This window comes from Trachurus japonicus, chromosome 10 (assembly GCF_045865225.1).
Source record: "Trachurus japonicus isolate A0001 chromosome 10, Traja_1.0".
In the NCBI taxonomy this organism is placed as follows: Eukaryota; Metazoa; Chordata; class Actinopteri; order Carangiformes; family Carangidae; genus Trachurus; species Trachurus japonicus.
The window spans coordinates 18,046,526-18,073,517 of NC_140916.1; the positions used below are offsets into that span (position 1 = coordinate 18,046,526).

The 26,992-nt window shown below is 41.1% G+C and overlaps 1 protein-coding gene across 1 annotated transcript; it reads right to left on the reverse strand.

The window, feature by feature from the left end:
• Positions 1 to 9,975: 9,975 nt before the first annotated feature.
• On the reverse strand, positions 9,976 to 26,518 carry LOC146979711 (neuronal acetylcholine receptor subunit alpha-3-like). The gene is made up of 7 exons (XM_085789705.1): positions 26,256 to 26,518; positions 14,457 to 14,596; positions 14,301 to 14,345; positions 14,114 to 14,223; positions 13,682 to 13,889; positions 12,453 to 13,460; positions 9,976 to 11,132 (listed from the first exon to the last, which is right to left on the reverse strand). The coding sequence occupies exons 1-7, from the start codon at positions 26,311 to 26,313 to the stop codon at positions 11,007 to 11,009; spliced, it is 1,695 nt and encodes a 564-aa protein (XP_085645831.1). The 5' UTR covers positions 26,314 to 26,518; the 3' UTR covers positions 9,976 to 11,006.
• Between the last annotated feature and the right edge of the window lie 474 nt (positions 26,519 to 26,992).

Sequence of the window (26,992 nt, forward strand, 5' to 3'; positions counted from 1 at the left end):
TGTGCGCGTATTCACTGTGACTCCGGTCGGTCACACGAGGAGCTTCGGTCAGCGGGGCGGCTCTCTGGAGGAAGAGCTGGAGGGAGGGAGGGAGAGGGAGGAGAGATAGGCTGGCTACCCGGGTGGGGCCGAAGTGTGCGAGTTTAAAAGCAGCTGTCAACCATAAAGCAAGTTCTGATCTCTGTTGCATCGATGCTCACTGATTAGTTTTATTACTAACTATAATGTCGCCCATATAAAAGCACTGGTAGGCTATGGTATTGCTTATCGACTTTGAAATCTAAATCTTACTGTAAGTATTCCCACATTTTTTAAACGGAACTGTTGGCAAATTATGACTTGGATAGGCTATATATTTGTGATCTTACAATGATACAATAGCCTACTGATGATAATGTGAAATGTGCTGTAACTGTAGTGGCAAAGTCTGGATGTTATGCGGCACACACAGTTCCGTATCCTCCGCAAGAGAGCGGGGTCTGTTTGGCTGATGTGGTGAGATCCGCTGGGTATGTCACTGTCGTTTCTCATCCACTGGAGAGCGCTAATACTGTAGGTCCACTAACGTGGGAGATCAGCTTAATGGTGATTAAATTACATTAGAGGCTGTTGTTTAAGTGGTGAGACAAATATCTGATGGGGCAAAGCTTTAGGATACTTGAACCTGTAGTTACAGACCAGCAGGGTAATGGAAAAGTAACTGCTGCTATTTGCAGTTTTAGGTTTATGGTGATGATTATCATGATTAAAGGGCTCAACAGGCCCAGCATTAGTTTCTAGGCAAGGTGGTGCTGATGTGTGAGTACTGGTGGAGTACACTTACAAAAAGCGAATCCAAATCCAATATTTGACTGTAAACTCAAGTACAGTTATTTTTTAGGGTCATTTAGAGTCACAATGTTTGAAACAAAACCCACAAATGAGAAAGTTCAACTGTAAATGTAGCTACACCTAGAATTATGATAGAAATTGAACCTAAAAGCAAAGAAGGATCCAACAATAGAAGGAAAAAAAGCCTGATTGTGTTACATAATAAACAAATTTTGATTCCTTATTTAAGTCGTTATTCAGTTTTAATCATTTATTTAATCCTGGCCCTAAATTATAATGTTATCAAGAAGGCTATCAAGCAGTAGGCTACAAACATCCTTATTTAACAGTTATTGAATTAGAAAAACTAAGGCAAACTTACAGGCTGCTGTGACTCCTCTGCAGTGAGTCTGAAGACTTTTCCTCCAGTCTTGTAGATGGATGGAAGAAGCAGAGTTGTCAGGACCTTCTACTCTCAGTTTTACTTACTTCACAACTTGAGCATTTCTCTGCTCTGGGGTTGATGATTGTTACTTAACAGTGTGCTAACTGTGTGGCCTATTATGACGACAGGAAGTGATGTCACACCTAACAATTAACAACATTCTCTTTGTGGAATTTAGTCTGAGTGTGAATTTGTGAAGCAGATGGAGGTTGCAGAGTGAGGACAGAAGAGCAGAGAGACAGGGGTAAGCAGGGAAGACATAACCTATCAACAAGGATACGCTCTGGAGTCAAAAATGCCTACGATGCTCCAGGTAGGCCTCTCAGCAGGAAGGTTAACAGCTTTCTTACTGATCTTGGGTTTTTTTTTTTATATCTAGGCCTAGATTTTAAAACAGGCACAATAGCCTAGCTTACACAACCTCACCTGTGACTCTCAAAACAGCAGGTACTGTAAGTCTGCTTCAATCAATCAATCAATCAATCAATCAATCAATCAATCAATCAATCAATCAGTCAAACTTTATTTATAGAGCACCTTATTCAAACACAGAGAGAGAGAGACGTAGCCTAAAAACATTGAGTTGATTAAAAACACTACCACTGTGTTTCACACTGGACCGAGTTGTTGTGATGCTTCTTTTGGCTGAATAGGTGAGTTAGCAACCGTTAACATTAGCTGATAGGTTAAGGTTGGTTAAAACAAGCTAAAAAGTGAGCTTGCTAAACATTGGTCTCATTAGAAATTTGATGACCAAACTCTAAAGTAAGTAACTATCAGGAACTAGAAAACAAGAACTCAGCGAACAGCAACCAACTCATTAATATTCCCCCAAATAAACACACACTAATGATGGAAGAGGTGGTTTATACACCACAGCTGAAAACAGTAACACATTTCATATAACTCTGCTGCCAAATGATTTCTCAGTGTGAAAAATGTTTAGCTGAGGTGAGAAACTGATAGATATGGACCAAAATTTTCATGGAACCCAGGTTTATGTAAATGTTGATGACAGGCAGTGTTAGGTTAGTGCACTGATGGTAAGAGAGATGTGGTCACATGAATAAATTAACCTTATATAGCACCTTTCATCCCCACAACACAGCTCAGTGTGCTTTACAGCAGATGGAGGGAGGTTTAAAGGTTTAAAACCAACCACATACAAAATTAAGGTGATGTGCTTCTAAAAATGTGCTCATCGTGTTGCCTTTATCCAAGTACTCAATATAATCAACACTATGTGAACACCTGAATATTAGTCCTTCTAAAGTTCACCACCAGCACCAACTCACAATTTACGACCGAGCACTACAAATTTAAATCCCATACCAAACATTTAAAACCAAAACCACAGTTTCTGCTGTAGATATTGTGATCTTTGGTGAAACGACAGTAATGGCACAGAAGAAAAATGGGTCCTCAAATAAAATGAGTTAAGCATGCACTCATATTATGCAGCCAACCAGGCATGAACCGCACATTTTCATTTTTTGTATTTTTATTCCATCCCTTCCCTTCTTTCTCTGTGTCACACACTCCCTCTTTCCTCGTGCTCCCCCTGTCTCCTCCTCCTCCTCCATGGGTTGAAGTGACGGGGATAACGGCAGGCTGATTATCACAATGAAATTATCCTGATTTTCTGCTCCACTTGGAGCTGTGGGGTGGGCAGCTGCTGCCTCCGAGATCGTCCCATCCGCCTCGCCTCTAATCATTCGGAAACATAAATTCTCGCGGGCTGGAAACCTGCCGGTCCCTTCCCAGACGACTGTGGGCAGCTGCACCGTCTGTGTGTTATTTAATGTGTCTGTGTGTGAGAGAGAGAGAGGAAGTGAGAGAAGACAGAAAGTGATGGGAGAATATATTTTCTGTTTACCAGATGTTAAAGCTTCTTTGTGTGTGTCGGTGTTCTCCTCTTGCCTCTGTTTGGTGTTGTTTTTGTTTTCTCAGCTGTTGTTGCGCTCATAATTAAAGTCTGCATAATTTGTCTTGGTGCAGAAATATTTAATAATAAAAGGAAACAACCCTGTCTCCCCAGGCCCACGAGTTTAATCTTAATCTGTTTGTTATTGTAAGGATTTTTTTTTAAAGTGGCGATAACGGCAGGAGGGGGATACAGCAAAGGAAATCAAATCTCACACAGGCTTCAAAGAAAACTACAAAGTCAGTGGTCTCACATATGCTTATAAATACTGTTAACCACCAACACTTAAAATGGAAACCTGATGACCTTGTACAGCTTTGGAATATCAGTGATACCCAAGTGGCTTTTAGAGGATGAAAACTTCTTCAAAAATGAGTTGAACTTTTAATTGATCTGATGCAAAAAAAAAAAAAAAAAATCCCCATCCATCAATAATGCAAGAGCCCAGTTATTTGATACTTTAATCATCTAAACGACCAAACTACTTTAGAGCAAATTAGAGAGAAAGATTCTGACCAGATCAGAGGAAAAAAAAGTCACTGAAAATTTTGTCAACAGCAGAAGAAAAAAACATTTGGAAAGGAAAGATGGAAGAGTGGAAAAAGTTAGTAGCGGAACGAGATTTCTCCCTCAGCAGACACACGCACACAAAATATTTATTGACCTGTAGCATGATACGTCATCTAAGACGGCTAACTGTGATTTTCCTTTTGTTTTCATCTGGCTGACGTGAGGATGAGGGAAAGGCTACTGATTGTTTGAAACACGAACCTGCAGGCAGTGCCACAATCCCGTCTCCTACAGATAACACCAGAGTGTGTGTGCATGTGCGCATGTGGTAATAACCGTCTGAGCCAGCCCCTCAAAATAGACCCACGCTCATAAAAATACATTTCTACCTTAGTAACAGCAGACCACACACCAAACTGCTATTTTTTTTACTCATTTTGAAAAATCAAAAAGAAATTAAGAAATCAATACATTATATAAGTGCAAAACAAAACATCTTTTAGTTACTGCGTACTGACCTCTGACAGCAAACAATGCTGATTTCTATAATTTAATTGTGTCCTCTGGCATTTAATGTATGAAGGTATAGATTTGAAAGAATATTCTAGGAGGCATATCTGATAAGATTACATTTAACATGGCAGCCATTTTTAGCTGTATGGTAATATTTTTGAGTATAGTGATGCAAAAAATTGTGTGTGTGTGTCGGTCGGTCGGCCAGAACACTTCAGTCCAAAGTCAGTTTGCACAGAGTGAATTAACTCTGACACACCAACGATGTTGTCATCACATGTGAGTCAGCTGTGTGTGTGTGTGTGTGTGTGTGTGTGTGTGTGTGTCATCTGCATTTGTGCTCAAACATGTGAGCGTCTCTGTCTGGGTTCATGTGCTTGTGTGATGTGCCTGCCTTTATATCATGACTGTGTTGGCCCGTGTGCCTATATGTATGTTTGTGAATTTGCATATCATTTTACTGTTTTCCATTGTCTGCTTGACCATGCTTTGTTTTTATGTGTGTTCTATATATTCACATATGCATATGTGCTCCAGCGATGTGGCGAGGAGAAATCAGTCTCCATTTCTCATCTAGGATCATAGAAATGTTGTGTAACCTTCAACAGCCTCTGGACAAGACAGACAAATAACGAGGCCCCTTATGTCACGCAGCCTCGTATGCAGTGTGTCACAGTGGCATCAGAAAAGTCTTGACTCCAGTGAGATCTTGGCATTAACATCCACATCCGAATTCAACAGAAATGGTTATTCAGGCCCCAACAATTACTCCAGCCACTGTTCACCATGAGAAAACATAATTTAACCTACAGCAGAGGGATGTGATAGGGCTCTGTCTACACTGCTTCTCCTCTTCCTTCATAATCCCAAGTTGCCAGTGGCTTGCAGTTGTGTTACAGCTCTCGCAGGTGACGTGGGTCGCTTGAGCTGCTGTCGGAGGTGCTGATAGGACAGTGTCTGCTGTTGTTGCTGTCCAAGGTGCTGATCCTCTGCCTATAGAGCACCCTATGCATTATAATGTATGTCCTCAGGGTCTGTGCCTATCTACAGTAATGCTGTCATGCTTTAAATAAGATTAAACTGTATTATGAAAAACAACCAAAAGCTTCAAATAGCCTATATATATGTTTTTTTTTTGAAGCAGAAGTAAGCGGAATATTTGTGTTAATATAAGTCTTAAATAGTTATATCTTCCGACAGCAATCACTTTTATAGAGTGTTTGGTCTGAAACACGGGTCTGTCAGTCACTCTGCTCTGCTGTAAGCCGAGGAGAAAACTTTCCTTGTATCCTACAACCTTTATCCAATGAGGAGAGAGAACGGCATAAAGGGACGAGGGCGGGGACTGCTAACTCCATCGGCTGACAAGAAGTTAGCCAAAATGACCGGATCGCTTACTATTGCTTTAACTATGTCTGAGTTTCAGACATAGTCTATTTCAGATAAACAAAAAGGGATATAACAGGCAATATGTGTTAATATTTCACTGCTTTATTTCACGTGTTATGAGTTCACACAGCCACACAGGTAGATTTTATTTACACAAATCCACCATCCACTCCTCAGACTGTCCTTACAAGACCAAGCATTGCTGCATCAGTTCTTGTATTTCTTCTTGCTTCCTGTCCTCCTACAAATTTCCTCCATTTGTGTCAAACATTTTAGCCTAAAGGTGTGTTGCTGCCTGTCTGTCTTGTTGTATTTAAGAGCCTCAGCTCCCACCAGGTAATCCCTCTCCCGCTGTGCTCTAGCTCTGCACAAGCCTGTACAGCTGAATTCACAGAAGCAGGTTACACACATCTACGTTGCTTTTCTTCTCACAGTTATATATAATATTTCTCTGATCTCCTATACACCAAAAACAGCACTAACAGAAATCATGCTGGGTTTCTTCCTTTTATTGTTCTCTTTTATCTTTTGACGAATTTCAAAACATTAAAATCCCATGTGCCCAACCAAACACCACACCTGTTCAGACAGTACAGGTTATAAAAACAGGGACATGTTGCTACTGAATACACAAACATTACACCTTGATTAGGACAGTGTGAGAGACAGTAAGTCAGGGGAGAGCGCCACATGTCACCAACTTTTGTTTAAAATAGTGTAAAATAAAAGGACTGCTTTATAGTTCCATTAGTGGGCTGTTGGCTTAATCATCATTGTGTTGCTCGATTTGGTGATAGATAGACAGTTGTTTAGAATAAAAATCTTAGAGATTTCCATTTTAACTTTGAATTTCTCGAGAATTTTCTCTTCTGATATTCGCCCCGAAACCTAAAAAGCGCCACAAGCATTTTCCATTGTTCCGCCAAAATGCCCGTTGTTAATTCTAAGACAATGTTTCTTCATCCATCTATAAATATTCATCAGAGAGTAAAATTAGAAGCGTGCTCTTTGTGAGCATGTGTGTTTGTGTGCGTGTGTGTGTGCAATATTCTAATTCAAGAAGCAGCCATTTATGTCTATGAGCGGACCGTGCATGCATGTGTGTGTTCGGAAGGCTCCCACTGGAATGAATTATTTAGAGGAGAGTCTCCTTTACTTATCCACAGTTGACTGGCCGCAGGCACATACAGTTTATTCTGCTGCCGACGACACAAGAGACTTCCCTAATTCATCCATCCACCCTCCTGCGGTAGGCTACGCCCCCATCTCGCCCTACTGTACAACCTGCATCCCAACTTTTCCCAGCATGCACTAGTGGTCCCCCCTCCTTGCTTCTTGGGTCTCTTGAAGACCAAAAGGAAGCGAGAAGGGGACGAGGACTGGCACCCATGTCAGATTGCTTAAAAGATACTCAAGTCAAGCGCGAAATAGATTTACGTCGTTTATTTTTCGAAAAAGTCTGATCACAAATACAACCAGAAAGCATGATATCAGATCCTGCAGACGCACCAGCTGTGACAAGTCTGTCATCCCGGAGTCCTGCCATCCAGGGGCTGGATGCTAACAGTCGGCGTCAACAGCGAGGAATCATGTAAAATATTCATCCATGTGGCAGGCTTAATAATGTATTATCCTTCAATTTAGCACCAAGAGCTTTGCTCTGCTCTGCTTGGCTCCGACTGCCACCAAGTACTTGAAGTCCAATCACTCAAGGAAGATCCACTGCTTTAAAATATCAAATTTACACCATTACAAATTCAGCTTAAAGTGGCTGCAGCTTTCCAGAAGCAGCAAACCCACATGCATTTCTCAAAATATTGTACAAGTCACATCCAAAGATGTTAAAGAGGGACGTCTTTGTATGTTTGAGTGGAATGGGAGGGGGGGTTTGATTTTAAAAGACTGAAGGGTTGTCAGCTTTTTTTTTTTTACAATTTCATTTCCTGTTACAAGTTTGAAGGGCAACTCAATAAGCTGGAGGAGGTTTAGAAAATTGTCTTATAAACACTGTCCAAATATAGCTGCAGTGGCTGATCTCTTCATTCTGTGCCAGCCAGGTGCTGATCTGACCGTGTCACATCAGCCCTGATGTGACCCTGAGACTGATGGGATACTGGGTGTGTGTGTTTGTGTGTGCATGCGTGCGTGTGTGACTGCTGCATCTCCATCTTTAGAGCTACACTCCATGCATCCCATAATCCGCATGTAGTGAAATCCATGCTGAAGAGGGCACATATGGTGTCACACGCACTGTCACTATCTCAATGTCTCTCTGTTTCTCACTTCCGCAGGTGACATGTGTAATCTTCCTCAGCCCCTCTTGAACACACACACACGCGCTCACATCCACTCACACACAAAACTGTGCACACGCTCATTCAGTGCACACAAGTGGGGATTAACTGCGAGTGGATGAGTTGTTGAGAGCCACAGGGTGGGCCGATTCAAAGCTGGAGTCATTCTCCAATCTGACTTGAAGGCAAAAGAGCTGCATCTTGTTCCTTCATCACCCTGAAGTTCCAGTGTCTGTGTATGTGTGTGTGTTTGTGTGTGTGTGTCAGTGCTGACAGGCACACTCAGACTCACCCGTGACCTTTGATGGAGGGAGGAAAAGAGGGATAAGTCAGAAAAAGAGAGGAGCTTCAAAGAAAATGCTTTGCCGAGCTTTTTTTTGCTTTCGAGTTGCTGTTTGTGCCACTTGAGGTTTTACTTCAATGTGACTGCCTTCACTTTCTTGTAATAACAGACTCCAGACTGTTATCAAATTGTTCTTTTAGTGTGTGGAACATCATGAATTCACCTTGAAATGACATTAAAATGTATGTTCTGAAGTATTTCCATCAGCAAAATCTAACTAATCTTGTCATGTGCAGCTTCAGTGTCCAAAACCTACAGTATGAAAATAATCAATGAACCTTTATTGATGATGCACTTCTTCAAACATTTAAGTGCTTCACATGATATAAAATACAAGTTAGATTAGATCCTATCATTTAAAAAAAGAATACAATACATAACCATTATTAATTTATTGCACCAGCATGTAAGAGCCCTGGATCCCTGCTCACAGTCCTTTATATATTTGCAATGTTGTACTCATATACACTTGGGAGCTGCATGGGGTGACTCATAACAGCACCCCGACAGAGTGAGCACTTCTGGCAGTTCCTTTTAACAGCTGGCTTCCTCCCCCGTCCCATCACCCTTTTCTCTGTCGTCACTCCCTATGTTTTCCGCCTCATTTCTCCAATCCCCCAATCCTGTGCTCTCCCCTCACTATCGAAATGTCTAATAATGCTCTTTTCTTTTTTTTAAGTGGCCAAAAGTTACAAGCTCATTGAGTTATAACTAATATAAAATCATGACCACCTGCCTGCTGTAAGAGCAGTTGTATCATTGTGAGCCTCAGTTGCAGAAGTTATTGTGCTAAGCAGTGTGTGTGTGTGTGTGTGTGTGTGTGTGTGTGTGTGTGTGTGTGTGTGTGTGTGTGTGTGTGTGTGTGTGTGTGTGTGTGTGTGTGTGTGTGTGTGTGTGTGTGTGTGTGTGTGACTAAACAATGATGTCACTCATATTTCCCAGGTGGCTTCTGAGTTATATTGGTACCATTGACATGGGAATATGTTGATGCAATTATCAACTAGACTGTAATGTCATTCTCTCGTCCTACTCACTAAAATGAAAATGTGTTTATTCTTTTGTATCATTTGTAAATAGCTAGAAATGTAGCATTAGCTTAATAAAATGCCAATAGGAAGCCCAATGATTGAGTTAAACCTCATTCTGGAAAACAATTTAAACTCTTAAAACACTTAGTAGTAGTATTTCTGATTCTCTAAATCTCTATTCTCTAAAAGGGCATTCTCTTAAAGTTCTCATTCCTCTCTGTAGTCCTTCCTCTGCAGCATCTCCACCTCTCCTTCTTATCCTACAGGGACTGTTTATTATTTGTCACACAAACACACCAATGCAATTACATGCTAGGTCAGAGGGCATTAACTTCCCAAGCATGATTGCAACTTGTAGCCAAACATCAGCAGGCAAGCTGGCATGCTGCAATATGCATCCAGTGTATTCAGATGTTAGTCCCAGTAGATGTTAGAGGAGGAATCATGATGTTTTCTTCTACATTAATTCATTTTCCAAAAATAAGAGAATGTTGAATGTTATGGGGAGTTGGGAACTACTTCAGTTTATAGTTAAAAAGTAGAGCACTCCCAGTGCAGGAGGCCACATACACAGATGAATACTTTCACATCAACATTCAATTTAGAGCCAATATTCAACTGTTCTAACAGCTTTACAGTATATCATGTGGGAAACCTGAGGACTGGAGGAAACACACAGAAGTTGTGTAATTTTGAGTTTGTAATTTTAATTTTTGTAATTTTGTGTTTGAGCTCAGGAAGTTCTTTATTATTAGAAATGACTTGAGACAGCTTGGTCGTTTTCAAGTGTTTTTACAAGTTTAATCTACATTGTGCAAATTCTTATGTTTCTATACATTTTGCACTAATGTGAAACTTTTGTGAGGTGCATAATTGTGTGTCGTGTGACCACATTTGGAAAACACGTCATCAGCAAGGGTGAACAGCCATAGCCAGTGTCCTTTTCAGAAGTCATGCATAACTCACTTATATTTTACAAATGTATGTACAGGGAAACACTATTTGACATCAATAAAATCATCATGACAAATATGGCAGCCATTACATTTTCTTTACAACACAAGTTCGTACATACAATTCTCCTCTACATTTTTCAAAAATGTGTTGAAAAAACGTAACTGCAAAACAAAGGTATTCAGGTCATTCTTTCTTAGTGATTTGTATCTTAGGAGGTTCTCCTACAATAATTATGATGATAATTACTTAGGTAACCACCCGACAATGTTAAACATTGTATAAGACAGTGCAGTAACAATGAGAAAGCAGAGAAGAATGTGCACAATGGGAGACAGAAGACAACCGTGAAGAGATAAGCTCTAGGTAGCGGCAGGTCAAACCGTGGCACAGGAGAGGAGGAAAAACGAGAAGGAAAGGAGGAGAACAGATGTGATAATCACGTCTGGGGGGGAAAAAATACAGCAATGGAGAGTAGAAGACTGGATAACGGCACTGCATGCACTCTGAAAGGCCAAGAAAAGGGAGGGATGGGGAAATGTGTGTAAGTCATGTGAGGGAACAGACAGCTGAGGGCAAGAAAATGATGGAGGATGATGATGGAGTCCCAGAGAAGAGCAAGAGGCAGAAAGAGGAGAGACAAGAAAAAAAGGCAGAAATGGAGAAAGAAGACAGCCCAGAGTTTGATGTGAAAGAACTGCAGGAAGGATAATTCCCATATTAATTCAAGTGGGTTACAAAGACACGCAGAAGTAGACAAAGAGAGAGAGAAAGAGGCAGGACAAAGACGAATGTGTCATTTTAGGAAGTTGATGACCGGCTGGAGGAAGAGTCCCAGAGTTCCCAGCACACACACTGTCACAAAAACCCACAGGAAGATCCTGTCGATGACCATGGCAACATACTTCCAATCATCCTCCACCTGAGGAGAGGAAAGACGGGAATTTAGATGTCTAGAAGTAGAAAAAAATACAGAATATCTAGCACACACACAGATGAAATAGGTCTGCTCTCTCTTCCATAAAATGCTTCCAGCGACCTTTGGCTTCATGGTAATTGTAAAATCTCAAGCAATGGCACAAACCGTCACATTCACTGCATGTCACAGTGTCAACACCAGTGTTGTATGGCTATAAGGTGTGTGTGTTCATATGTGAAATAGGCTGAAAGATCCACCGTGCATCTGGCCATTGTTAGAGTTTCTACAATATGTGTGTGTATATATATATATAGGCTCGTTTGTGTATTCCTTGATCAGACAGGTGTGAACAATAGGATCACGGCTTCACTGACCATAATGCCATTGTGTGCCTATAGAAGAGGCAGTATGGCTATTCTACATGCCTCAAAGAAAAGATGGAGATGAAGCGAAGAAAAGATTGAGCTGAGGCAACAAGCATATCAGGACCATCCAGAGTGTGCAGGAGGCAGAGGCAAAGCCCTCCATCTGCAACAAACAAGCAGCTTTACACTCCCTTTATAGCTCTGTCTAAATGGTTTCTACACCATTTCCTAAGCTAGGTAGAAATTCACACACTGCAGAGATAAGCAGTATAGCTTTGTTGTGTGTATTTGTACGTGGGCTTGGCATATTGTGAAGACAATATCCATTCATACTGTTCTATTAGAGGGAGGGGACCGTTTAGTTTAGTGTTAAAGCTTGGTTTGTGGTGAGGACAAGGTTATGGCCAAGGACTTGGGGCTACGTTTGGGTAGGCCTCTGTGATGTCTCTTTGGTTATGCCTGGCCTCATCTTATGCTTCATCTTGTGTCTTCAGGAGCTAGTAGCCGGCATATGCAGGAATAATATAATAACTTGATGCAGCTAAACCAGAGATAGTGTCTTGTTTATTTTACAGATTCTTCTTTCTTGTCAAAAACAAGCTGCCTACAATACACACAATGAAACACAACTGCCAACAATGAGATCGTAGACTCAGGTGTCCTATGCTAATAGTGGCTAATGTAGCCGCTGGCCACTAGCCTCAAGCAGGGATGAGGAGCAGCTACAGATGTCTGGTTGGCTTCTTTCCAACTCCACACCCCCAGATTTTTCTCACTGCACACAGTTTAACTGTGAATCATACTTTTATAACGTCATTAGACCTTCTGCTGAAAGAGTTTTAAGTCTTAAAATAGATGACCATCAATAAAAACATTTCTGTTTTTAAGGTGACTGAATTTTCTCCAGCAATTTCAGAAAACAGCACAGACAACTACAACTCTCTAGTTTCTTACGTACCTCTTTGGCTTTGTTGCGAGTCCTCATGTTCTCTGCGATGTACTTGACGCTCTCGATGGCCTGCTTGATCTCCGGCGACACCACAGAGAAGGCAACAACAGCGTTGACAGGCGATGGGGCATTCAGGGGCCTCGGTATCTTGGGCAGCTCAGATTCCTGGGGTGCCTGGGTCTGCGGTGCCTGGGGAGGAGGCGGCGGCACCATCGGGGGAGGGACCGGGGTCGGCACCTCCTTGCCTCTGTAGGGGCACCTTCTGTTTATATCCCGGTTCATGTCACGGTTCATCTCGCCGTATTCCACACAGTTCATGGAGCCACCAGCTGAGGAGGCCCCTCCTCCCCCTGCACCACCATCCAGCGGTGGAATGGCTACACCCCCAGTTATACCCCCAACACTCACACTTGTGCCACTTCCTCCTCCTGTACTGTTCTTCCTCTTCTTTTTTCCTCCACTGCTCACTCCTCCTCCACCTCCTCCGCCTGCTGTAATAGCAGGAGAGGAGCAGCCCTGGTCGATGGGACGCCTCATCAGCATCACCCTGGGCAGCACCCCGAGGAAGACAGACCTCACCCACTCCGGCATGGTGTGAGTCATCGGGGTGCGGTAGTGGACGTTTAGCACAAAGACAGTGATGACGATGCTGAGCGTGACAAAAATCATGGTGAACAGGAGATACTCGCCGATCAGAGGGATGACAAGGGACGTTGACGGGATGGTCTCGGTGATGACCAGCAGGAACACGGTGAGGGACAGGAGGACGGAGATGCACAGGGTGACCTTCTCGCCACAGTCGGACGGGAGGTAGAACACCAGCACTGTGAGGAAGGAGATGAGGAGGCAGGGGATGATGAGGTTGATGGTGTAGAAGAGCGGCAGGCGACGGATGTAGAAGGAGTAGGTGATGTCCGGGTAGATCTCCTCGCAGCAGTTATACTTGATGTCATGCTTGTATCCTGGTGCATCGATGATCTCCCACTCTCCACTTTCCCAGAAGTCTTTCAGGTTAACCTTTAGAAATGCAAATGGATTTGAAATTGAAATGAAATTCAAAATCAAGTAAGTTTAATGTGTCCAAATTAATGTGGACATATATGTCAACAGAATTTGCACCAATGTTCCTGCTAACAATATTGAACAATAGATTAAGGAAAAAAAAGCAAAATACTGTACAGCACATGTAGAATAAAACTGCACAGCTTTAAGGATGTTTCTCCTAGGGACCCACTGACCTTTGAGCCAATGAGCACCAGGTCAATCTTTGCCTTGTCGTAGGTCCAGGAGCCAAACTTCATGGAACAATTCTGGTAGTCAAAGGGGAAGTAGGTGATGTCCATGGGGCAAGAGGATTTGAAGATAGCCGGAGGAATCCAGGTGATAGTGCCATCAAACTTGAGCAGAGCTTTGGTTTTGTCTTCTACAAGGAAATCACCTACGGCACTGTAAAAGAACATTTTAATGGAGATGCAAATGTCATTTCACTTAAAGGCCATTACAGCATTTACCTCAAAATGTCAGGAATAAATAAATACCAATAGAAGAATAAGAATAAAATGCTAAGTTATTAAAGGGCTTACTTACTACATCATGGCATACTACAGACAAAGTCACCTATGAAGGGTGACGTCTATTTAAAACATTTACCATCCGTGAATAACACTTACTTGTTGTACAAAACGATGTCTGGCCTCCAAATTTTATTGGAGGGAACCCGTATGAACTCTATCCCATCATATTCAACAGGGGCCCATTTCAGTTTGTAGTCATTCCACACCTGGAGGATATAAGAAATTTGGTGTAATTCATTGTTGTAGCCTACAACTAATTTGTTATAGACATCAACTCACTCACGTGTCTCAGCCACAGATTGGTTTCCATTATCTGATTGACCTCATCCTGTGAAGATGAAAAGGATATATCAGTCATCAGAGCAAAAGGAAATTGTGTTATTTATTGCTATTTCTTTTGTGTACTTGGAACAAGTAGTTGCTCTGTCGCTATTCTTACCACTTTGACCAGTTGAGATATGGAGACTTCAAACTCCACTGTGACTGGATCAGATACATTTTCCACTGGCCGGATGAACTGGTTGTACCTCCGGAACAACCTCCGAAATAATCTGTCCTCTCCTTTAGATGAAAAGCAGCCTAATGAAACAGAGGAGAGGAAGAGGAAGGACAAGACGGTGAGCAATTATAATTGCATGGAGACACTGAGAGAAGGCAAAATAACATAACTTTCCATTTACTGTGTGAGTGTGGGGAAAATGGAAAATACAGCATAGTTTTATATAGTTGAAATGACCCTTTAACTGTTTAATCAATGACTCTTTGCTCTGGATGGACTGAGCGCTGTGAAAGATCGAAGAGTGTTATGAAAGGCTGCATGTAAAGTCAAAGCCTTAAAGCTTTTAGCATATCTCCAAACACAAAATGCTTTAAGTTAAAAAAGAATGATGTGTCCCTGAGCGTCTATACACAAGCAGTAATGCCCTTTGTAAGACTGGATTGAAGGTCATACAGTGGGCAACAGCCACTGGTAACACTGATGCCTGGGATGGCGCACAGACCCAAGCCTGTCCAAGCAGAAAATGTTGCCTCTCCTGGGACAGCACACACTTGCACCACCAGCACAACCCCAAAAATACTGTGCCAGTGCCTCCAATGGTGGCTTCAAGTCCTCTATACAAATCCTCTATAACCCTTTACTTATGCTTAACTAAACACAGGATACCAATAGAACTTAGCTATTTCCATGTTGGCCATTGAGACATTGTTAGTTGGTCCTCCTGTGTGCCCTTGGATTTTGTACTGACTGATTGATTTTGTTCAAGTACAAATGCTGAGACAACTGACAACAAACAATATTTACGCACGGACCAATCTCTTGTAGTTTTCAGGTCAAATAGTAGTACACACACATTATTCAATACAGTCCCAAATCATCAAACTTGCACTTAGCGAGCTGCATGAGCCATTTTAGAGATGGAGGAGAATGTGCTTCACCAAGAGGGCAAATGGGCCACAACCCATATACACACAAATAGACACATTCACTGAAAAGGTTTGTTTCCTTGACAACATCTAAATAAAACATGATCTTTTAATGGGACACTTTCCTTTCGGCGCGAGTCAAGTTAACTCTCTACAAACCAGAAGCATGTGAAGCTGGTTCACAACTTTACTGTTACATTTTCCCATCAGTACTCCATGTTGTACATCATTATCATTTCTTAATAATTAATGTCACTGAAACTGGTACGAGACGAATTGTTCTTAAGTCCTACTTACAAAGTTTTTTTTACAAAGATTGTGGCATTAATGGATGTTTTCTTATTCAGGATTTGTTCTTAGCTAAGAACAAAATTTGAGAGCTAACAATTGTACAAAAAAACTGATTATTGTGTTTTCTTCTGTTCTGCAGTTGTATGATATATGATTTGAATATTATCTTTTATAATATTTTTAATGATTATTTTACTAATCATTACGGTCTCTTAAAAAACATTATAAACACTTAATTCACAACAATTATGGAATGTTTGCATTAGAGGCGTATATTACAAATGATGAAGTAAAAATACAAACTGATGGTGACTAATTGAAGGGTGATGAACTAATTCAACAAAACAATATTTAATTAATGTGCAGTCAAGTGGGTAGTTGTTTTCTATAGAGATACATGCTTTGAAAAGGGGAATATGTGAACCTTCAGTAGGGATAGTACTTTAATAAAACATATTTTTTATAATAAGTAATATTTCATTTTCACTATCTATAGAATCATGAAGCAGTTGTTCCTTTTATTGCTATTGGGAGTACACTTAGATGGATATCTTGTAGACGTACATATCAGGTATCACAGTCTGTGCAGTTTCTCATATTATGAGACCAGGGGGAAATAACAGTCTCTGAATTAAATTTCAACCCATGTCAGTTTATTTTAGGGGCTATCTAAATCTGAAGCATGTCAACAAATGTTGCAGCCTAACAATGGTCCTCATTCTCCAATATCTTCTTAAGAATCTTCTTGGATTCTTTCTTAAGTCGTTCTTAAGAAAACTCTACGTCAGATTCATCAACGTGTTCTTAAACCGCAGAATTGTTCACAGCTGTGTTCCTACACTGATGAATGCCATTAGCGTGTCTCAGGTGAGCCTAATTAACATAGGATTAGCAAGGTAACCGCCCCATCAATACTCTGTGTGCAAACAGAACCCACAGGCAATCAGCAGAGAAGGTGAAGTGAGAAAGAAAGTTGAAATGCTTGAATGAAAGTCTGGGAGGGAGCACCAGACTCCAATATGACAGTAGCCCTGCATAAAAGTCCAAATCAAAACAGCACACAACAGTGCTGCAGAAAAAAGGAGGTTTTGAAATTAAATCTTTATGTGTGAATTATTGTTGTATGTGAACGAAAAAAAACAATAAAAAGATTTATATTTTTAAAAAAGTATTAATAAATGTATTAATTTATTAGGTGCGAGTACCACTCAATTTCAAATTCAGATTCAAGCACACGGAGTCTGTAATTTTATTGCCCCCAACATTTTCAGCTGCATTGACCTCATCGGTTTGATGAACCAAAAGATACCTTGATTTGATTTCAGTGAAGCTAATTTTAACAGTATTTGTTTTAATACAAAACTAGTACCGGTCAGATCTAGATACTGTATTCAACTGTATAAAAAAAGTTACATTATAGTTGATGGTGGCTTTGAAACTCATAAGAGGTTTTCTGAGTTCACTGGCAGAGGCGAGTTGAGTCTTAAAGCTTAATGAAAAGTCCTCTCTCAAGAGACTCTTGTGTAATTTCAGCTCTTGGTACCTGTCTTAAAAACTGCCCGCTGCTCCCTGATTTGCTGCTGCTGCCAGAACCTTGTTTAAGCCTCTAATTGGGCCGGGGACACCAGGGCAATTAAAATCAGTCAATTAATTGGACCTTTTGTTCACTGTCACAAAAAAATAATAATAAAGCCAATCTTTTTTTCTTCTTCATCTGTTGGCACAGTCATGACGTTAATTCCCCCCCCTTTGTTCTGCTACTGAAGATCTTAAGTAGCCTTAATCTAAAGGAAGTTAATTGTAACCTTTGCACTTTCACCTCAGTTGATTCTCCAGTCAACTTTTACTGGCTGCCACACTCACTTGCATTTAATGTAAGGATTCATTTGTGTAACAGTAACAGGCAGCGTGTGATAAAAACTTCAAGAAGAACAGTAGGGTAAAGCAAAACTTAATGTTGATAAGTCTGATAGTCTAATCATGCTAGCAGCTCTAGGAGGTTTTACTTTAGCCACAGCGATGCTTTGCTGTGTAACTGAATATTGACATCAGCAACATGTTCACAATGACAATGCTAATGTGTGAATGCTTCACCATCTCAGTTTGGGATATTAGCATGCTAAGATTTGCTAATTAGCACTAAACACAAACCACAACTGGGTACAGGCAGTGTCATAAGTTTTTAATGAATAAAGATTTTAACCAATGATGCAAATTTTAAAGATAAGCAATCAGAGCTTTATGAATACAATAGTTGGTGACATACATGGTGGACCAACCAAACATTTTCATCCCTAGAGTCTCAACATTACAGTGACTAAACATTGACTGCTAGATTGTTGGAAGTGATTCAGAGGTGAATAACAATTGTCCTGTCTTGTATTGGCTTGTTGGTCTCAAGCTTTACAAAATTGTTAGTCATTGGACAAAACTGTCTTTGATTATGAAAATCATGCATAATCCATTTGACAGTCTTGTTTCATTTGACCATGTGCTCTTTCCTTTCCCTGTCTTTGTAATGCTCTAACAAAGTGACAAGCCTTTGTTCTGACGTGGATGAAGCCAACTCAAGCAGTCATGCATTTCACCCTTAAATAGCCACATTGATTTAGAATTAGCAAGCCAAATAGTGAGTCCGTCTCTCGTGACTACAGGAGCCTAAAGCTGCAGAAAGAGCCTGTCTTTGATCAAGCATGTGCTTAACAGGATGAGCCTGGGAGCGAGTGGTGGACACTCCGTATAGGAACTAATTACCCTCCAATAATACACTGCTGACAGTGAGTGTGAGTGCTTGGAAAAGAGATACAAAGAGAGAGTGGAGAGAAGAGATAGGAGGGGAAAAGTGACGAGGAGAACGAGCAGAGAAAAGCTAGATAGCGTGTCTCTGCTCTCGAGGGTTTTTGATGGCCTGACCGTGACATGCTGAATGACGCACTAGAGGATCCACACCGATTACCGCATGTGCTTTGACCATCCCATTAAATATGTGGTGCATGTTATAACCCATGTGTGTCTTCATGTACAAGGACTTATGTACTATGTACTGTATGTGTGTGTGCCATGTTTCCATTTATGTACAGTATGTCCATTCACCTTTGATTTGACTCACTCTGAACAGCTATGATTTTTTTTTCCACTGATGCATGAAATTCAATAGTTCCCTGCTTCCACGCTTCTATCTGAGATGATGGTGGAGTTTCGAGGTCAGATCCTTTCCATATGTTATGAGACAATGTAATGTAATTTCCATATTTATAAAGAGAAAAAAGGGGACATTGGTGAAGAGTGAGGAAATGAGTAGCCATATCCAATTAATACGTTTATTATACAAAACTTAAGCATGTGAAGCCTTTGATGTCAGTTTAAGACCATCAAAACAGTAATGCCCCAACAACACAGTCACAGACTGTTGGGAGCTAAAATTCTCATTTATCTTGTGTCATAATGAAAGACAACAGTCACAGCATTATGGACACTCTCACTTTCTCTCACATATGTGACAGCTTCAATGTGTCCTGTGATGACGATGACCAGTGGAGCATGGAGCAATTTTCCTTGCACAACTGTAAACATGGCTAAGTACAAGAGAGAGGATGTCGGCAATGCCAGGTGCTTTTGTCAGATACACTGGATTGGTATCAGAGACTTTTTCCACGTGGCTCAGATATCAGCCGGATCCATATTTAATACACTTTCTTCTTGATGTCATTACAGAATTTCCACTATACCTTATATTCATTCAGTTACAGTGAGCAGCAGTATGTTTTTTTAGAGGTATATAAGTGGTTTCATGCTTTCTTGCATAAAAATAATTCAAATCAATTGCATTAAATAAGGTCTCAAGATTCTGAATTTGAAAAGAAAGAAGCGTGTTTCAAGCAAGCTGAGGAAGCTACAAGTCATCTGATTTATTTCTATTGACCAGTCACCACAACAAATTATGACTCTATGATCACCTGATGTGATATAAAGCGCCCATCCCAAAAGGACTGTGAAGATAGATTGTGTGGCTACATTTATCAAACAGTGAGCAAAGGGGAAGTCATCCTCTATAATTCAAAAGCTCAAGAGAGATCTTGGCTGTCATGGCTTTGAGAATGAGTGGGCACAGCTGCCAATATAAGAAGTGTCCTTAAAAAAGTAATGAGACAGAGAAAAGAACAACAGAACAGTGAGACAGCGTTTACGTCATTTGAACTCAGCCAGTATATTTATCCACAGCCGTGATGAATGAGGTGGCCAGACAGACGGACAGACTGCTCACCAGGAAAAAGGGAAACGGGAGATTAATTTACGTATACTGCTCTATCGGAAATAAAACTCCACTACTGGTCCATTCTACTGAAAAGATAAACGACAGATGTGTTTTCATGTGACTTGGAGATACTTAACAGCTGTGATGACCATATGTTTAGTTTTAAAATGGGCTACACTCAGAGCATTTCGGGAAGTGCTTCACAGAAGGAAATGTAGCAACGTATTGTTTTTGGACTCAGAAACACGGTTTAGAAACAGTGTCTGTGCAGTGGGAGGTCGCAGCGCTTTTCACAGAGCTGCAGTCACAGCTGCAGGTAATTGACTAATCAGCACTAATGTCTATTCAGCTCACCTGTTGCTCATGCTCGTCAGCAGCATCCACCCAATCAGTACTAAGTCAAGATTTGGAAAACTTCTTTGCTGTTCCAGCCCAAATCTACACCAGTGTTCACATCTTTAAGATTTCTTCATTTCAAGACATTGGGCAATGTATTGGGCTAGAATTTAAAATAGGGATGCATCATAACTATTTTTTCTCCACCAATAACGATAACCGATAACTATCTGCTTCTCATCACCTATGCCGATACCAATAATCTATAACATTTTTAATTGTTTAAATACAGACCTGAAGTTAAGAAAAGCTAAGATGTAGTGAGTAAAGATAGGTTTAACATTATAGCTCTGCCTGTGATTTAACCAAATAATAAAACAGACATTGCTGTAATCACAACAAAAACAAGAACAGTTATGACTCAAAAATCAACATTTGTTATTGTTTCAAATCAACTTGGGGGCAAACGGACAGCAAATGAGCAGAATCAAGGCAATGTTGGGTAATTTTAATATACTACAGTATATCAGACTTATCGGTATTTTGCCAATAATTATCAGCCAATATTGGCCCGTTATTGTTATCACGCATTCCTTAATTTAAAGGCCTTATGAGTGCAAAAGTTAACACAAACAGTGTCAACTACATAAAAACTGCTTGCAGTTATATTAGTTAAAGATAATTAATATCTTGTGTATAGGCTACAACAGCAGGGCATACATGGAATAAAATCCTGCCATTTTATTCAAGTCCGCTCCCTGTAAAATTATAAAGCAACAAGGAAAAGTCACCTGAATGTACAGAGGAGCTTTCTTAAAATGAAATATGTCAATTCACCAGCAACAAGAACGTTTTATGAAAAATATAAAATACATACACAAAAAAGTCTGCTAAAAGAGATTGAGTTATGACCAAATTAACCAGTTCATCTTCAGCCTGACCTTCACCTTCAGCCGCAAGCTCTGAGTAGTGAGACGGCAATTAAGTAATTGATAGTGAAGTGGATACAAATCATGGATGCAGTTACTTTTCAAAGTCTTGTTAAGAGAACTGAGAGTTACTTCTGCTCTTCCTGCTCGGACTGACTCAAGATGGCAGATGACACTTTCCTCCCTCTGGTGAGAGGAAGACTCTGGGGTGGGTCTAGGACACACTGAAGAGATTCCTTTTCCTGACAAGCTCTGAGGATCAGTAAAATTCAAAGACCTTATGCTGGGCTTTGTTTTCCACAACCAAGCAGCATGGCAAAACCAAACCTGTATAAGATAATCCCATATGACCCAAGGCTGATTTGATTTCCCTGAGTACTTTGAACAACACAGAGATCAAGTTCAAAGCTAGACGCTCAACAAGACGACTACAGACAAACAAAATGCCACAGCCGCTGTGGCTTGAAAATAGACATTGGATTGAAAGACACCTTGAACATAATACTAAATCTATTAGAATTGGGCCTAATCTGTTAATTGCCAAAGTTTACATGTATCCATACTTCCAGACTACTACTATGCCAATAAAGAATTGTATTATCTTAACAGAGTGTTTAGGACACTAGACAAATGCAGGATATGAAAAACAACAATTCACAAGAGAAAATGGAGCCCGCTGTTGAAAAATAATGTGTGGTAAGAAAGAATAATGGAGAAAGCAAAGCTGGTGAAAAAATGTTTTGGATATCCTTGTCTTCCATGTGAGGCATCCTGCCCAACCTCATCTGTAGCTTTCTCTTTCTCACCCTCTCTCCCCCATCCTAAAGCGTGACTCAGTTCGTTGCCAGCACTGAAGACCAGGATGTCCCAAAGGAATCAGGCAGCAGGGCTGTCTGGAGGAGGATGTCTGTGAAAAAGAGAGAGAAAGCGCGTGTGGTGGTGGTTGGAGGGGTGTATGAGGGTCTAAGCCAATCCATAGGGGGGTAGAATAGGGCCTCTGCCTCTGCCTGTGGTGGTCACACAGTATGTGTGCATGAGAAGCAGTGGTGGTGTGTGTGTGTGTGTGTGTGTGTGTGTGTGTGTGTGTGTGTGTGTGTGTGTGTGTGTGTGTGTGTGTGTGTGTGCAATAATCACATGACAATCGTGTTAAGAGGATCCTCCAGCCACACACACATGCACAGGCACAGACACACACACACGCACACACACTGATCGCCTGTCAGACTTTAATGCAACTATATTGCTTCTGGGAGAGAAACCAGAGAGCTGTTCTGTAGTTCGAAGCTCAGAAGAGCATTTAAGTCTGGCAGAGGAGCAAATACGCCTGATGATGCTGTGATGCAAGCAGAACACCCGATACATGCAGACTTAGATAAAGGCTACAGAGGCTTATTATAAACCATTTTGAAAGCTCGGAAAAGAAAGAACATTAGATTTTTTCCGCACTGCAACCTCCAATGATATAAAATATTCAGTTGTGATGTCTATTTTTTTTCAATTGAATATATACAGTATTTCTATGTGTGTGTGTGCACATACAGTATGTGTGTGTTTTTTATTATTATTGTAGCAGTCTGGACTTGCTGCTCTCTTGGTTAAGGGGGTAGCCTATTCTCTTCATACTGTAAACATGCGGCTGCAGCCTATTAAAAGGTACAGTAAAGTGAGATAAAGGGTCAAGCCTCAAACATAATGCGGATCAGATCGGTATAAAGCAGGCATGGCTTGACATCTCTCTCAGTTATTCCTGCAGGAGATGCTGCAGGGAAATGCATTATAAGATTTCACTCATTTTAATCTCAAACTTTAAGGATCCTGCTGTCCTGAAATATGTTAATGTGCACCACAGTATGTATATCCCACAGGCTGTGACGCCAACTACCAACCCCTTGCTGAACAGATCTCTCACTCCAAGCCACTTTCAACCAGATTCTATTTTTGACTGAAATGCCCAAATCCTATAGAGTGCAGGATCAGCATTTCCTCTGTTATGGGGACAAATCACTCGATCCTGGATGGCAGGAGACAATACCTTCTGTAGCCCACTAATCAGACCCCCACTGGGAGTGTATGTGTGTGTGTGTGTGTGTGTGTCAATGTGTGTTTTTCAAGCACTTATCTGCATACGCAGCCCCGAATCATACACATTCCGCCCAAGCCAATGAGGGATTGAGGGAATGAGGTGGAGGAGACAGACTGGTGGAAGAGGAAGGTGAGGGCAAAATCCTTTTTCTTTTCTGGCTTTTATGTTAAATTAACCACCTCCAAATAGTAATTATACAAAGTTGATTTCCCCTCAATTGTCCAAAAACTGCTATGCTGTGAGAGTATTGACACTGTTATCCTTTCACTGCACCGTTTTCTTGTTCCTTTTGAATTTCGCCCAGTTCAAGGGCAAAGCGACAAAGCTGTGGCAAATCCATCCCAGCTGAAGAGAAGGACGGAGCGAGACAGATAAAGAGAGCAGTGAGGTAGTCTGCATCAAGTTACAAGATGTGTGAAGCCAGTGTCTTTCACATGGCGACTGAAGCGTGACAATACGAAGACACTTAGTGCTGCTCCCACAGGGGGACTCAGAGTTCCACATCTGGGACATACACTCAAGACGTCACGCTTTCAATACAACATAGTGATTTCGATCTATAGCCAGAATAATCACCACCTCCTAGCCTACAACATCTGTTTAAAGCATGCATACCTGAAGAGGTTCCTGTGTGTTTAATGTGACTAGCAATACTGTCTTGTATAAACAAACCAATAAACATGCCAATAGGCTAAGTGGGTGAGAATCCAGCTATCTAACCACTGTATTATTCATCATTAATTAATGAAAAAATATTATATTATATTGTAATTTTAATGAAAATATCATATTTAACCTTCCAGAGGAACAGCCAAGTAGAAAAGCAAGAAAGCTTAGTAGCCTACGTCGAGTGAAAGCTAGTTGGGGAGAAAGGCCAAAGCCTGTTTTAGCTAAAGCTAAAACAACATAATTTACACAGATTTTTCCCCAACAGTTTGTATATTTAGTTGCAAAATATAATAAATTAGGTAATGCTTTTGTTACTTATTTCATTCAACTGTTGATTAAATTAAGCTTGTAGCTACATGAATAAAAACTATGCTAATGTAACAGAGGTATAGTAACGGGTATTCACAGTCACGAGGTACCAGTGAGGAGAAGTGCCGGCGTGTGGCGGTTTGCGGTACTAAAACTCACTCGCCCATAAAAGATGTGCTAACCCACTTGCCAAGTGGTCATTGACCGCTTGGCAAAACAATGCGGGAGACCCAGGTTCAAAACCCACTCAGGGCAGGCCAGACAACATCGGTCACACTAACTAGCTTAGCAAGATATTAGGCAAAAACCACAACTATACAATCATTTATTCACACTATTTTATTTAACCAATAACAGACCATAGGCAGCAACCTTAAACAAAGATAGCCTACTTAAATTCCTACAAATGACAAAAGGTTCTGATTGGCAAGAAAGTTGAAGTTGTATAGGCTACACAGATTCTGTTTTTTCAGTCTGAAGATAAAATGAAACTAGGCTACTACATCTGCCTGAAAACTTTAAATTCTTCACCTCAACTTAACTAGCCTACTTCTGAAGTTACTGATCTCTGCATTTGAACCCAAACATACGCCTCATCCGTAGAAAAAGACATTAAAGCAGCCTACATCCCGCAATGTTTTGCTGACAGGTGTTAAAGGCGCAAAAACAGCAGCGAGCACTTTGAACAAATACGCTGCCTTTTTTTTCTTTTACCACTTCATAGCTGGTTATTGATCCTACACGTTACGACAGATAGGCTTCCTGTTAGACTGGGTGCTATAAAGATTTCCTCCCAACTTTTAGTGTCCTCTTTATGGATATGAATGAGATGAAATCCGGGATTAAAAATAACCATTCGGTTACACAGCATAAAAGTTTTTGCTTTAACGTCTTCATCTTGTCTTTGTTGTGCTCTGAGTCCCCTGGGAGCCTATCAAGGACCCTGCTACAAAATCTGCAGTTTTAAACCACACACACAGGGGACTGGCAGCCTCGCATGAACTTAAGACCTTAGAAAATACAAAATAATGTGGTTTTGAAAACACAAGGGAGGAAGAAGATGAATCACACAGAGAGAAAAACAAAATGTGCCAAACATATCCAACTGTGATTTAATGTCTCAAACTACAGTCATTAAATCACACTTTTCCTCACAGCTTCCATTGTAACTTTTCCAACTTGTACTGGTAACCATCCACCTGCTGAGATGCCCTTGAGCAAAACAGTGACTCCTTTACGTCTGGCATCGTACCTAACCCTGACTTCTGACCTCTGAGGGAGCCCACATCAGCTGCACATCTGGAAGAGTCAGGTATGAAATCAACACTGACAGAATGCGAGCTGTTGTTGCAGAAATGTATGTCATCCATGCGTTGGCTCGTTTTTGTTCATGCATGGGTGCCTCAGTAGCTCCAGGGGCTTAGGTATTACCTATAATGCGACATGTCACCATCGTACATCGTCATGTCCTGAGAAAACTGAACCCCGTGCTGCATGTTATAGTATCTTGTTTGAATTATTCCGTGCAAACAGATCCGATTATGGGCCCTATCACCACATCGCCCAGTGACTCTACAAGTTCTCGGATATTTAAAGGTGGGGGAGGTGGAGGGGTGACCCTGAAGTCTAATTAGAATTGAAAAGCATGTCATAGTTGTCATGAAGAATATGCATTTAAGAAAAGTGTAGCTTGAGACATCCCGACTGCAGGCTTATCAGGCTTAACTCTCTGGACAGTGAATAAAAAACAGTTTATGTCTTATCTTTCTCCCAGACGCACCGCACAAGTTCACCTGGGGTGGTGAGACAGATTTCACAAACAAGGTCCCGAATCGCTCACAAGTCTTGGATAAAGTGACTGTAGGCTACACCTAACGAGTGCACAGTGGTACTTTTGCGTCGCGACTCAGCACCGATCCACGGCGCACGGCGGTGTCTTACCTTGCGCTGCGATGAGCACCAGCAGGAGCACGTTTGTTAGTTTCCCGGGGAAATTCATCGATACATCTAAGCTTGGCGATGCTCCCTGTGGATAAAAAAAAACAGATGCTGGTGGAGAAGGGAAGACTTGTCAGTGACCCACTACAGGCGTCTGCGAGGCGTCAAGATTAAAGCAACATTTTTTCCCCCTTTGCGCTCACGGTGCGTGGAGAGGTTGGACTCGCGGTGCGCTCTCCCGACATGGACAACTTCTGCACAGTACCGCCTCCCTCCTCCCTCCGTCCGTCCCCGCGTCCCACACTCCCACCCACTCACCCACGGGCAGAACTTAGCGACCTGACTCACAGTGACTCACAGGTGATAAGTTTGGAATAATGAAATGGTTTTCAGCTATGGATTTAACCACCACAAAAACGTATCCATCTTAATGAGTATCTATCTATCTATCTATCTATCTATCTATCTATCTATCTATCTATCTATCTATCTATCTATCTATCTATCTATCTATCTATCTATCTATCTATCTATCTATCTATCTATCTATCTATCTGTCTGTCTGTCTGTCTGTCTGTCTGTCTAAATACAGTATCTCTAACCTAATGAATTATAACCATATTTATTCAATATTGCTCTTGAGGAAGATGCAGCACTACACCTGCGCGCGCACGCACACACACACACACGATCACATATTTTCAGTGCTGAGCTGTAAATGGCCTATTTAGTCACTTAAT

Excerpts from the sequence above, each read along its gene's own strand:
- LOC146979711 (XM_085789705.1), bottom strand. The coding sequence starts at position 26,313 with ATGAATTTCCCCGGGAAACTAACAAACGTGCTCCTGCTGGTGCTCATC. Across the intron at positions 14,597-26,255 it reads GGTGCTCATCGCAGCGCAAG|GCTGCTTTTCATCTAAAGGA; the intron begins GTAAGACACCGC and ends CTGTTTCATTAG. Across the intron at positions 14,346-14,456 it reads TATCTCAACTGGTCAAAGTG|GATGAGGTCAATCAGATAAT; the intron begins GTAAGAATAGCG and ends TCATCTTCACAG.